The sequence below is a fragment of the Equus caballus genome, chromosome 6 (assembly GCF_041296265.1).
Source record: "Equus caballus isolate H_3958 breed thoroughbred chromosome 6, TB-T2T, whole genome shotgun sequence".
Taxonomy (NCBI): domain Eukaryota; kingdom Metazoa; phylum Chordata; class Mammalia; order Perissodactyla; family Equidae; genus Equus; species Equus caballus.
Window position 1 is genome coordinate 71,921,362 of NC_091689.1, and position 13,615 is coordinate 71,934,976.

At 35.0% G+C, this 13,615-nt stretch overlaps 1 protein-coding gene across 1 annotated transcript in view; it reads right to left on the reverse strand.

Moving 5' to 3' along the window:
- Nucleotides 1–2,725: 2,725 nt before the first annotated feature.
- Nucleotides 2,726–13,615, reverse strand: part of SLC2A13 (solute carrier family 2 member 13) — a 332,739-nt gene continuing 321,849 nt past the window's right edge. Inside the window, exons 9-10 of the mRNA XM_070270126.1 lie at nucleotides 13,406–13,558; nucleotides 2,726–7,981 (exon numbers count right to left, since the gene is read on the reverse strand). Coding sequence (XP_070126227.1) covers nucleotides 7,755–7,981; nucleotides 13,406–13,558 — 380 coding nt within the window. The 3' untranslated portion in view covers nucleotides 2,726–7,754. The remainder of the gene's footprint in view (nucleotides 7,982–13,405; nucleotides 13,559–13,615) is intronic.

The window sequence follows — 13,615 nt, forward strand, 5'->3', positions numbered from 1 at the left end:
AAGAAATGATAATTATGTGAACTGATAGAGGTGTTAGCTAACACTATGGTGGTAGTCATATTGCAATTTATCAACATGTTGTATACCTTAAACTTATATGTTATATATCAATTATATTTCAAAGAAAAAAAACCCAGTTTCCTGGGTTACATCCCTAGAGATTCTGATTCAGTAGGTCGGGTGAGGCCCACAGATTTGCATTTGTAACAAACTCACGGGTGATGCCAGTGCTGCTAATCTGAGGACCATACTTTGAGAACTACTGCTTTAACAAATCTATTTTGTGAGTTTAGTATCCATTTGCTAAAAGTAAAGCATGCCAATATTTTCTTTCATGTAAAAAATGAACTTATTTGGCATGCTCATCATCTGAAATTAATTTTTGTAACTGTAGTGGAAAAGTGCATGAAATGTGAAAGATAAAAAAAGACCATAAATATTTCATGTTGAATTCATAGCATCTATAATTGTATGAGTTTAATTTCAATATAACCATTAGTGAAGAGTTAATAGTTTCATTTGGAGAGGATTTCAAGGATTATTTTTTAAATGCTGAAAGGAATTTAAATGATAGAGTACTTAAAGATTTTATAAAATTATTTTTGTTTCTTGACTGAGAGATCACATAAATAGAAATTTGTACATTAAATCCTGATAATCTGGAGAATATGAGAAGGTCGTGCTTCCCATCAACTGTGTGATTTAGGAGGATACGCATGGAAAAGAGATGGAGAAAGGTAGAGCTCAAACCATTCTGGTCAGCAGGGAGCCTGGCTGCTGCAGTCACACAGACTGTATGACATATGTCAAAGAAGCCCATGTGCTCCTGTCCCTAGCAGTTGTTCCCAGGAAGGGAATTTATAAGAATATTGTTTGTTCCTTGGGCATCATGACCGTAGCAGCATCAGGGATGGTATATGGATGGTGATACTAAGAACAGCCAACAGTTACCCAGCACTTTCCACATTCCATTGCTCTAAATGTTTTATGTGATTAACTGATGTAACCCCCAGAACACATCTATGGGGTAGATAGTGACAACATCTCCATTTTATAGACAAGAAAATGAGTAATTTAGGTTACCAGGCACTAAGCAGAAAAGCTGAGATTAAAACCTAGACAATTTGTGTTCAGTCTGATCTGTTAAAACATTTTACTGTATACTGCTTCATATTTGGAGAAGAATCCTGAAATCAAAGGTTTTCAGGATTTGTGTCTATACCTCAGGTTAAAATGAGGTATCTGATTGTTTTTCCACACACCATTTAAGTTATTACACAGGAATTCCACAATGTCTTCTTTTTGTTTTTTTGGCGAGGAAGATTGATCATGAGCTAACATCTGTTGCCAAGCTTCCTCTTTTTGCTTGAGGAAGACTGTCGCTGAGCTAACATCCATGCCAGTCTTCCTCTATTTTGTATGTGGGATGCCTCCATAGCATGGCTTCATGAGCGGTGTGTAGGTCTGTGCCCAGGATCTGAACCTGTGAACCCTGGGCTGCCAAAGCGGAGTGTGTGAACTTAACTACTGCGCCACTGGCTGGGCCCACAATGTCTATTTTTTAATCTTTCTGCCTGGGTCTGACAGGACAACATTCCAAATGAGGACCAAGAGAGGAAGACTGTTGGAGTATTCACTACAGAGAAAAGTTTTTTACCACTTCCTAGTGTGTGATCCTGGGCCCATCACCAAAATGTTCTGAACTTAAGTTTTAGTATCCATAAAAGGATGACGTTTACCCCACAGGATTAGGCAACTGAATGAGGACTTTTCTGGCCACTGATACAGACGTATATACTAGTCAGGTGTCCAGGTGGGTGGACACTTTATGATAATTTATAGGATTTTTGCCTTACCTGCTGATGAGAATCTTTGGTTAAGATGAAACTTCATTGAAAGACTTTGAATGACCGTGGATCTAGTGTCTTCAGAGGATCTCCTTGGGCTATTTGTATGGTTGGGCTTGGGATGGCACACCCTAACTATGGAGAAAGTCTAGTGGCTGCCCAGATCAATCAGTAATGTAATGCTTGTAGTAAAAGCTGCTGTTGGAGCAGAGTGACAGTGGAGAGCAACAGAGTTCCAGGATGAATGTCAACTGTTCATCCAGCAGGTGTTTCATTTTCATTTACAAAGCAATAACCAAAAATAATTTTTGTCACCCTAATATAATGGTTCATGTCAATGTCTGCTTCTGAGAACAACCAGAAATAATATTTCAAGAATTCCTAAGCATTTCATTTCAAAGTTTTATGTTTAGAGTAATTCCTTGGAACAATTTTTAGGTATTATAATTTTTTTTTTTATGAGGAAGATTGGCCCTGAGATAAATCTGTTGTCAATCTTCCTCTTTCTGCTTGAGGAATATGTCTTTGAACCAACCTCTGTGCCAGTTTTCCTCTTTTTTTTGTATGTGGGATGCTTCCACAGCATGGCTTGATGAGCAGTGTGTAGGTCATGCCTGGGATCTGAACCCATGAACCCTGGGCCGCTGAAATGCAGTGTACGAACTTAACCATTATGTGACCAGGCTGGTCCCTATAAAATATTTTTCAAAGATAGTTGTGTTTACCTATGCTCAAAAGAGGGAAAATATCATTAAAATGAGTAGGCCTGCATAAATATATAGAGGTAGGTAATCTTTGTAGATGCTTTTACTGTGTAACCTAGATCCTAAAATCTAAGGAAGAGATGTAGAGAAAATAAAAAGTGCAAGGGAGATATATGAGTAATGAATTGTCTTAACTTTTATTTGATTATTTTCATTTACAGTTCTGGCACTGACACTTTTTTTAAAAAAAGATTTTCATTTTATGTAAAGATTGAACTTCAATAAAATAACTTAAAAAACATTTACATATACATCACTAAATCTCCATAAAATATACAATACTTTTGATACAGCTATAGGCTAGAATGACTTTGAAGGAAATGATAAATATTCATAATTTTTAAGAGATATCCCATATGTCACGTGTAGGAATAAATATTTATATTGAATTTGCCAAGACATGTGAAGTGTTAAACACTATGTAACATGCACCTAGAAATTAAAATATATATTTTGAAAACATTTTAAAAGCATAAAACTGTGTTTTGATTTAATCTAGATGTACATTAGCGCTTCTAAATAGAAATTTGAACATTTATTACAAATAAGAGATACTATAACATCAAGTGAGATATAGTCCAAAAGCCGCTAGGAACCAGTTTGGACATGTAGAATATAAATTTCTACTTTGGCTAGAGTTAAATCTCATCTTTTTTAACCTTCAAATAAGATGGAATGATGTTAAATTTGCTAACATTTTAAAACTTTACAAAATACTGGTTTTTATTTTTGAGTACTTGTAAGCTGTATTTCTTTTTCTCATTTATACTGATGTGACAAAATCAAACACATGAACTTAACTGTCTAAAATAAAAATCTGAATATTACTGCTAAATGAAGGTAAGTATTTAACATTCCAAAGACCAAATCACTCAAGTGCAACAGACTGTTTTATACATACAAAGTAAAGTTTTATAGGAATTACACTGTTTTACACTCACAAGCAAATTATGAGGATAAAATTCACGTACTTCTGAACGTCATTAATACTCTTAGGAACTATCTTTCTGATGTATATAGGCAGACAAAAATTTCCTTCTCTAGGAGACAATATACAAGAGAGTTGGTAGCAGTTAGCTGTTTGGCATTTTAAAATGATTACCCTTTCTAGAAAATAGTAGCAATACTGCTCACCCAGAAGAACTGAATGTACTGATAATTGATACGCTGCTACAACCTAAATCACTTCATCAAATTAGCTTAACATTACTGTACATGAGGCTAAGACAACTGATAGAAAAGGACAGAAAATAGGATATTAACGTTAATCCAGAGAACACCTCTGAGTCTTTTATAGGCAGCAGCTACACATGAGCTGTAAATTTTATCCACAATTTAATATGCTTTGCTATAAAGCACAAATTATGAATTCTCTGCTCCTGACCTGTTATGTCATTCTTTTATTCATAGTTAGTGCAAAGGTCTGAAATTGGTAATTTAAAACTTGTCCCAATAACTGTATAAATCTGAGTTGTTATGTGCTTAGTATAATTTAAGATTTTATAACTAGGAGAATGGTAAAAAAAAAAAAAATCTGATTATAACAAAACATCTCATTAATTTTATTGTTCTTAATTACTATGCCAATGAAATAAAATCAAAAGAATCCTCCCACTCCCCTCACTGTATTACAGTATTTAATGACACTGATAAAGTTTATAAATTGAGACTCTCTTAGATAACATATAGATAGTATTTTCTAGACTGTCCTCCCCCAGGATCTGTGGATTATTAGAATACATTTCAATTTTACTTTCTGTGTAAAAGCAAAAGGGTAAGTTGTCAACTTACATTTTTCCTCTTCATTCTTCCTCTGGATAACTGATTTTGAAATTATAGTAAACAATTTATAAATTCTTTGCTTTAATGGATTTACCATTTTAGAGTGAATAACTTAAAAAATAATGTTTAGACATATACTAAAATCTGGTTCAGTGGTAAAATAAAATTATGAAAAAGCACTTGATAGCATTACTCTCATAGCATTTTCCATCAGGGAACTAACTACAGCATATGACTGGGAACAAAATTCAAATGGAAATATTACATTTTAAGTCTAATTTTAATTTAGATCTTTAGATACATATTAAAAATCATGTCTTGGATAATTATTGACTAAGGTGCAACAATTAAAATTATTAGGAATGTTTATATTGAAGAAAAATATTAATACCAAATGTGTAAAACCTATCTGACATCACATTCAGCCTTATGTGTTCAGATGCAGATGAAATGCTATATTCTCTTAAGTCTAGTGCAGATCTCATCAGCCATCCAGGCTAAGCCTCAATAGGGGTGATGACCTCCTTCACTAAATTTCCCTAAAACATAATATACCTCTGTTGAATCTGCAGCATGTTTAGAAGGAAACCTATAATTTCAGTTAAAAGCATGATGCTTAATGTGCTTTAATATGGTAAGTCAAATATAACACATATAAACAAATCGTCCTATAAAATATGTATTTGATGATGTTTCAGAATGAAAATGGAATGTTTTCAAGTTGATAGTGGTAGCCAAAGACTCTGAGAACTTAAAAGGTGCGTAATATAAAAAAGCCTGCAAAATTCAAACATTCAATTTTTAATATACTATAAATGTTCACTGAATCTAAAAATAATACCCTAATTTTATAAGGTTCCTTTTCAAGTAGTTATTTGTTTTTAAAAAATTATAAATAATTCTTATAACTATGCCTCTCTGTCTTGTACTTCAAAGATATGGAATATTATCTATCTTTATCATTATATAAATAACAAATAGTCCTTTAAAGAAGAAGTTGAGGAGAATAGGGGAGGAGAACTGTGGCTGATTTTCCCTGTTATGTGCATTTATGGATGGAAAGTTGCAAACACCATTTGCTTATGTCAGGGAGAACAGGCCATGTTCTGCTTTAGGAAATAATAAGAGTCGAGTTGCTCCTTTAATAAAGTTACTGTGCATTCAGCCCAGCTGAGTATATAAGCATATAGTTAAGGCTATATATACAATAAAGAGAAGAATTGAGGCAATTACTTGGATAAATCAGAAACATAAATTTTTAAAGAGGGCACTTTATTGGTCTAAATATTTTTTCTCCCCATCATATTCTGATTTTACCACACAGTAGCTTGTTTGCCACTTCACTTGATCTGTGAGAAATATTACACAGATAAGAAATTTCTTACGGGGTAAGAAATATAGAATAATAATTTTCTCCATTAAATCTCATCTGCTTTTCTGAGAAAAATTAATATTACTATCCCCTTATAAATCAATTGTCAAAGCACCTAATTGAAGGAAAAAATATTTTTTATTACATGACATGACCAAAGGGAGAAAACTTTTTTGGCTGAAGGATTTTTAGGCCAGTAAAGTGACTGTTTAAACACGTATCATACCCCTGGTTGCTGAGAGAATGAACCTTCTTGGCTACATTCTCAGCTTTGATAACTGTGATAGGAACAAGCCAGACTTTAAGAGAAGAACAAAACATCTTGGAGACTGGCAGAAACACATTGAATTTAGAGACAGCCACCTTTTCATTCCAAAAAGTACCTTATTTAATGTTTAGAGCCATGTTAACATGCACCAAACTTATGTGTTCCTAACTGGCCACAGGTGAGTCATTCATATTTTCACTGGAACTAATAAGTAATTTATGAATAATTTTGTACATACTATATAATTCTTAATATAAGAGCAAAAATTAGAGTTCCTTGATGAATGAGCATAAAAACCAATGAACACTTTGAAAAGACATTGTAGGCATGTGGTAAGTCAACATTTCTTAAAGTTATGTGCTGTATGAGAACCAGCAATCTGTTCCAATAGATAATCCCAATTTTTAGACAAGAAGGAAAAAATCCAAGCCAACCATGAGAAAAAAGGAAACACTCTCAGACAAATCTATGTATCTTTTTTTTTTTTTTTTTGGTAAATTGTCAGGGAAAACAAGACAGGGTGTGCAAAAATAAAAACTAGTTTATGTTCTTAGAGTAAAAAAAGACAAAGTACTATTAGGTAATAAAATGTGACAGTTCCATTAGGAAGAGTTAATAAGTTAAGAAAAAAATAAGTCCCACTTGTTAATTAAACAAACATCAATAACAGCAGGATTATTTCTGTCACTGATTTTCTTCCTTTTTTGTTTGAGAAATTTGATTGATTAAAAGAGGGGGGAAAAATAGTCTGCTAGCAGCTATTTAACACAAATGAAGGCACAAATAGGACTCCAGAGTTGACGATTGCAGGTGTGGTGAATATCAGGTGATTCTGGCATGAACAAAAACTGACCCTGAAATACAGTTGAAGATGTAGCTCTATTTTGTGTTTAAGTTGCATACCTAAGTGACTAACTCGATCAGGGGTCCAGAAAAATCTTCTCTTTCTTACTTTCTAGTAATAAAATATACTTATCAAAACTTGTTAGCTTATCTGTGCAAATGTATACTTATCACTGCTGCAAAAAAATATGTATGAAAATAAACCCTAAAAGACCTGCTTTTCATAATGTTCAAAATAGCCTGTACATAGTCAGTTTCTGAAGAACTCTCAAGAGCTGAATTGGAGAGAGAAACCAAATATGGAATCCAAAGGAGATAAGGACAGCTGTGCACTTGTAGGAGGCACTTTCGAATCTGTTGATGAAAGCTTAAAGGGAATTTACTTTCTAATAGCTGATCACAGATAAGCTACTTGTCCTTAGGAAAATTTAGGGCCAATAGGCCATGTTTTGACAGAAAACACCCTTGGATCATATCCCAGAATCCTTCTTTATAAGTATATCATACATATTATGATTTGACTAGATCAGCACTGACTCAACTGCCACTAATAATTATATATGGTCTTAGGAAAAAAGGATACCACTGAAGTCACTGGATACAGTATTCATTTTAGACTACCTCAGGAAGGAATTGCACATATTTGCTCAATAATTATTAGTTTAAAATCTCCGTAAATATTTTTTTACATTTCTGCTTGTGAAAAAAACAATGTCATCATGGTTGTATCTTCCTCCTAATCAAATATTCTAGAATATGAAGTCATTCCAAACTAGAATGTGGAAAGAACCAGATTAGAAGCAGGGCAGTGAGATCATCCATTGCTGCTCTTCTCCCCCAAGTTTGTTTAAATGACTAAATATATCAGCAGCTGAAATTTATTCCACATCAGAAGCATCATTGTCAGAAAGATGATAGTTACTTCCCTTCACCCGAATATATTCAATATATCTCCCTTCATCAGAATCTGAAGCGCCACATGTACATAGCCTGTTGTCAAAGAGTGATTCAATTTCCTCTAATTTTTTCCCTTTGGTCTCAGGAAGACAGCCATAGATGAAAAGGAGTCCCACGGCAGCGAATCCAGCATAAAGGAAGAAGGCTCCTGCAATGGAAAATAATATGTATGTATAAATACACATAGATATACTTGGTCTATATAAATATGGTCTATATATAGAGAGAGAGGGGCCTAGGTTAGAAACAGTCCTTGATTTTGACTTTCCTTTCTGGTCAGTCATGCATAACTGTGGTATGAAATGGAACCAAAAATTACTGCCAGCCTGGTTTACTCTAATTGTTCTAATCCTGTGAATATAATGTAATTTGCCTTTCTAAACTTGTAAGGCCAAACTCAAGAAGAATGATAGACCAGGTTCAGATGTAACTTCTGCTTTGCAGTCTTTTCTCATGTGGCTGGATAGAGATAACTCTTCTCTATGTGCTTTCACAGCACTTTGCTGAGGCCTCCTATCATCATAACCAAGAAATATTATAATTATGTGCATGTATTATTTGTCTTGTCTACTAGACTGGAGGCACTTTAAGGGAGAAATTTCTTTCTCATTTATCTAGTATTTCCAGAACCCACATACAATCATGACACTGCTGAACTCATGACTCACTGGAGTACATGGCAACTCTATCCTTCTGGTCTCTCATTCCAAAAGTCTGATAGTCAACCTTGACTTTTCTCTCACTCTCCTGCCCAATATCCAATCTGCTGGTTAGTCCTGTTGGATCTACCTTCAACTATAATCTGAAGATGACCACTTCTCCTCATTCCACTGATATCTGTGATCTAACAGCCATCCTCCCTCATCTGCACTACTGCAGTAGTCTCCTAACTAGTCTCCTTGGTCCGTCTCTTAGATCCTTATAGTCCTCCTCTTTTTCTTTTGGTGCAGAGCACTTATCACCATCTGACATACTATAAAGCTTACTAATTTGTTTTATTTTCCTCCTCTAGAATGTAAGCTCCATGAGGTCAGAGAATTTTGTTTTGCTGTAAGACTATGCATGTCAATGCAGCACAACCACAAAGACATAATTACTACCTGGTTGTGTTTTCCAAGTGTCAATTCAGCAAGCCAAGATGGATGAGATATATGAGTATGTGACTTGAGCATGTTCTTACATATTTCCAAGATGGCCTTTCTTTTTATAGTCCAATTCCCAATTTAAATATAAGAACCTATGCTTTCACTTTCGTTGGTTGGAAACAACTAACTATAATGGAGTCCTTGCCTAATTTTAGGCCTTTGGTCCAGACCATCCTGTATATGAGATGGGGGAAGGAAGATGACAAACTAATGGGACAAAGGCTGGAGAAAGGATATCAGATTGGGAGTTGGAAAATCTGGATTTCAATCTTGCTATGTGACTTCTAAATAGTCATTTAACCTCTTCTCTGGCCCTCAGTTTCCTGATTCAGCAAAATAAGATGGTTTCTCAGCTATGATTTAAGTTTATAATTCTATAAATTTTACAACCCAAATCAGGACCAGGTTTTGGAGAGATGGTTATGAGATGCTTGAGAGAGAGACATCCTCTTCTGTTTCAGTAGCAAAAGTGGTCTTAAGGGCAGAGTCTATGGCTTGTTTGTGGGTTCCCTAGTACAGAGCCTGACACACTGGAGCGTCTAGAGAATGAATGTGCTCTTGTTGACTGCCAGATGGAATATATTGAGTAACAGATCTGAAATAAAGGGCTAAACTAGACAACATAAAGCTTGACTTTCAAATACGTCTTTAAGATGAATAGCATAGCAATTAAAGAACTGAATTTAACATTTCTCAGTTCTGCTGAATCATTACAGAATAGGAAAGACATTATTAAGACTACATTCTTAAAGACATACGTATAAATAACCATTTCAGGAATATACACAGAAACATTTCTTGGGAAGGCTCAAGGAAAACTACAGAGGAAAAATGCTGCTCAAGTGGCCACCCAAAAAATCTGCTCTCTGGAATGAGGAGCTGTGAGAAAACAGAAGGGAAATAGAGATAAATTATGAGAAATTAGAAAAAATATTAAAGAGTTGACTAAATCAAGACATAGTTTGTTAAGACTTAAGTCATCAGAAGCCATACAATCTTAAGGAGCTGGACTTGTATAAATCAAATTCTCTTTAATAAAAACACAACTCTATTTACAAATATAGGGCTCATTTATTTCATTTGTTTGGTTCACACTGAATACTTACTACAAACATACATTTTTTTATGTCTTATACTTGGTAAATAACCAAAAAATAATACTAGGTAATCTGGGATGCGTGGCTGAGTGTTACAGTGAAAGGAAGGCACCATGGCTCTGTAGAGTCTGACAATCACAAAGCAACCCAGGCTGAATCCTTGGGCAGTTTCTTAAATTCTCTTGACCTTAGTTTCCTGATTTAATGGAGAAAATAATTCCTGCCTTGCCAAACTGCAAGAATAAAATAATGTATGTTACATGCCTATTAGAATTTGGATGTTAGCTGCTCAAAAAAGTGATAGCATAATCAAATTCTACTAAATGAGTAGGGAACACAAGAGTTGCTTTTAGAGATAGAGTGGAACAAGGTTTGGTATGACCAATAAATTGGGAATGTTTTCATCAAAAAGGTGATACTGACAAGCTAGCTTTTGGAGAATGTGGGAGTTTTGAGAAAAAAATGAAAAGAGATGAAGTCCTGTGATCTGTTTACATATAAGCAAAGTTGTGGAGGTAAGAACAGAATTGGAATCTTTAGCAGAGAGGAACAAAGAAAGGATCATAATCATGATGATGAGAAACAGAAAAAAAAAAGCGCAACTGGTATAACATTTTAGATTAAACCAGGCTGCTAAACTCCAAAATCTCTAACAGAGCAAACCTAGTTTGGCGTTATAAAATGTAGTATTGAGGAAATATTCATCACAATTCACAATTTAGGAAGAGAGGCATGATCAGAAGTAACAAATCAAATCTGTTAGTGCTAAACTCGTACAGTTAAAACCAACTAGATGGGTTAGGAAGATTCTTGAATGCCGTGCAGCTTCTTGCTTGTGACCCAGATTCCCAAGCCAAATAACATCAGGGAAATTCTATTAAAATACAAGACCCTTTTATTAAATCTGAGGAATCTAAAGCAAGCAAACGCCAAAGCTAAATGGGCTTCTCTGGTGAGACCTGTGGTTAAGCCACAGAGGTGTGGGCAGGCCCGGGGGCTGCGACCTGCTGCATGTAACGGGCAGGTCAATTATGTAACTCACTTTCTTAATTATTCCCCCCTCGGAATGAAAATGAAAAAAATGTCTGTCAGGATTGTTAAATAGTGCAGATACTCCTCAGCTTTATTCAGAAGGAAATAAATCTTATTAAAGTCCTACATTAAGTTTCAGATTAAGACAGGTATTTAATTGAATTATGCAAAATGAGGAATCAAAGACCATGTTTGATTGAAATTTCAATACCTCAACCCAGGAACTTTGATCTAATGCTCTCCAAGGGATCACTTTAGTCACAGATGCTATACATAAAATGGTATACTAGTGACAGTTTAATGATAATTTTTAGTAATATTACAAAACATTACTGGATGGGGTCCAAGGCAGACCTGTCTAAGCAGTACAGTTTATGAAGGAATTAAAATCTGAGGTCTTACAAAACAAAAAAAGAAGGAAATAGAAAGACATGGATATTTCCAGAGAAATACATCATTATGGTGTATATTCATAAATTAGGAATAGAAACATATACCTTACATAAATCAGTAACATGTAGATTAAAATGTATATCAAAAAAAACAGGGAAAAAATGAACCTGAACTGAAATATTGTTCCAGTACTAGAAAGCAGTAGACATAATGGACTGACCGGTGCACTGACATGATAGAAGCTTGGCTTAGTAACAAAGCAAAAAGCTTCTTCTAATGGGATATTTTTGAAAGAAGTCTGGCCAGGCCCTATTTAAATTTTACTTCTGTTGCCTCATGTTTTTCTGGCAGTGTAAATTCAAGAAAGAGGAGCTTTGCTATCAGAAGTCTTACCAAGTAGACTATTATTTGGTCTATGAATTTCTATAAAAAATGCTTCCTCAGGATGTTAGTCTATATTTAGGTCTTAAATGTGTTCTCAGGAATCAGCAAATATGGGTAAATATTTATTGTGCTCATACTCATGGTGTCAGGAAGATAACTTTATGAATTTATGTAAAAATTTTAATTGCCAAGTGGGATAAAGCTGAACATACTGAATATATATCCAGTTTAAAATGCCAGTGCATTTCCTTTCCAAGAAAATAAGTATTTCTAAATGTTCTAAATGGTGGTTGGGAGAGAGAAGAGTTTATAAAGATAATACTCAGTAGATAAATAGTATTAAATAAAAGTAAATACCAATTCAGCATGTTCAGAAGAGAGGAGGAATAAATTTTTATAATGTTTCCTTTATTCATCACTCATCTACAAAATTCATCTGCATGTGTATTCATTTGACAAACACTTCTGAGTGCTTATCAAGTGAATGGCACACCCTGGAAGGCACTGGGAATTTAATGGTGAACAAGGTGTAGTACTTGCCTGAGCTCATGGGACTTATGGTCCAGCAGTAAGGGGAGAGGGGCTGACAAACGAACCTGTTATTGCAAAAAGGAATAATGAGTGCTTAGATCATGGGGTGGGGTGAGATGAAGGGAGGTAAGTGATAGGGGAGGGGATCAGAGGATGGCCTAAGCAGCAGGCATTCCATATACAGCATAGAGGCTTAGGGGGTTAGAGTGAAAACCTCATATTTCATCAATTTAGAATCCAATCACAATCTATAAACTTATACAGACAATGAAGAAATCATCTTGCTAAAAAAAGAAAGACATTTCATTTTGGTAAAAATGGACTTGAAGTACCTTCCTAAAGTTTTTTCCTAACTCAGCCACTTCCCAATATTGTTTTCTTTGAGTTATGGCCTCCACACCTTTTCACTTGAACCCTTCTGTTATGTTTACAGTTTTGGCAGTGGTAAGTGCCATTCTCAGTGGACACTGAAATGCACATGCTGTGGCCTGAATGGCGTAGATGATACAGTGGAAGGCATAACTCCCAGCACGACATTTGGGGGAGCTACTTTCAGCCCTACCCTGATTCTGCTCTTGGACACGACTCCATCCCTGTCGTGGGACATCTTCAAGCATTAGCCCTAGACTTCCTGCCTACCTCTTTCTACCATTCTCTGTTGTTTGTTTTTCTTCATTAAACTAACAGCTCTGCTGTGAAGATTTCCAACTGGGGAGATAGCTGGGAAATGTTTGGGTTGGGAGAGTGGGTGGGTGGGTGAAGGCTATAAAGCACTGAGGGACAAGAAGCAATGCTGCTCAGGAAGGGAGAATTCCTCTTCTTTTTTTCCAGGTCCATTTCCAAGGACTTTGGGGAACAAGAAAGCCACACAGAGATATTTATAACAGCAAAAATATAACCATCTAGTCTTTTCAATCACAAATGACAGCATATCTAAAAACAGTAGGAAAAATAAAAATGAAACTATAGCTGGAAAAAATATTCTCTTACCATAGTATGTGAGATACTCTGCTGTGTGTAAAAATGTCAATGAAACCAGAACGTTGAAAATCCAGTTTATTCCAGATGAACATGCATTTCCTGTACTTCTTGCCCAAAGGGGATATATTTCAGAATTCACAGTCCAAGGCATTGGTCCCATTCCTGAGAAATACAAAATTAAAAATTTCAGTAAAGTAGTATGTAAGGAATTTTAAAAAG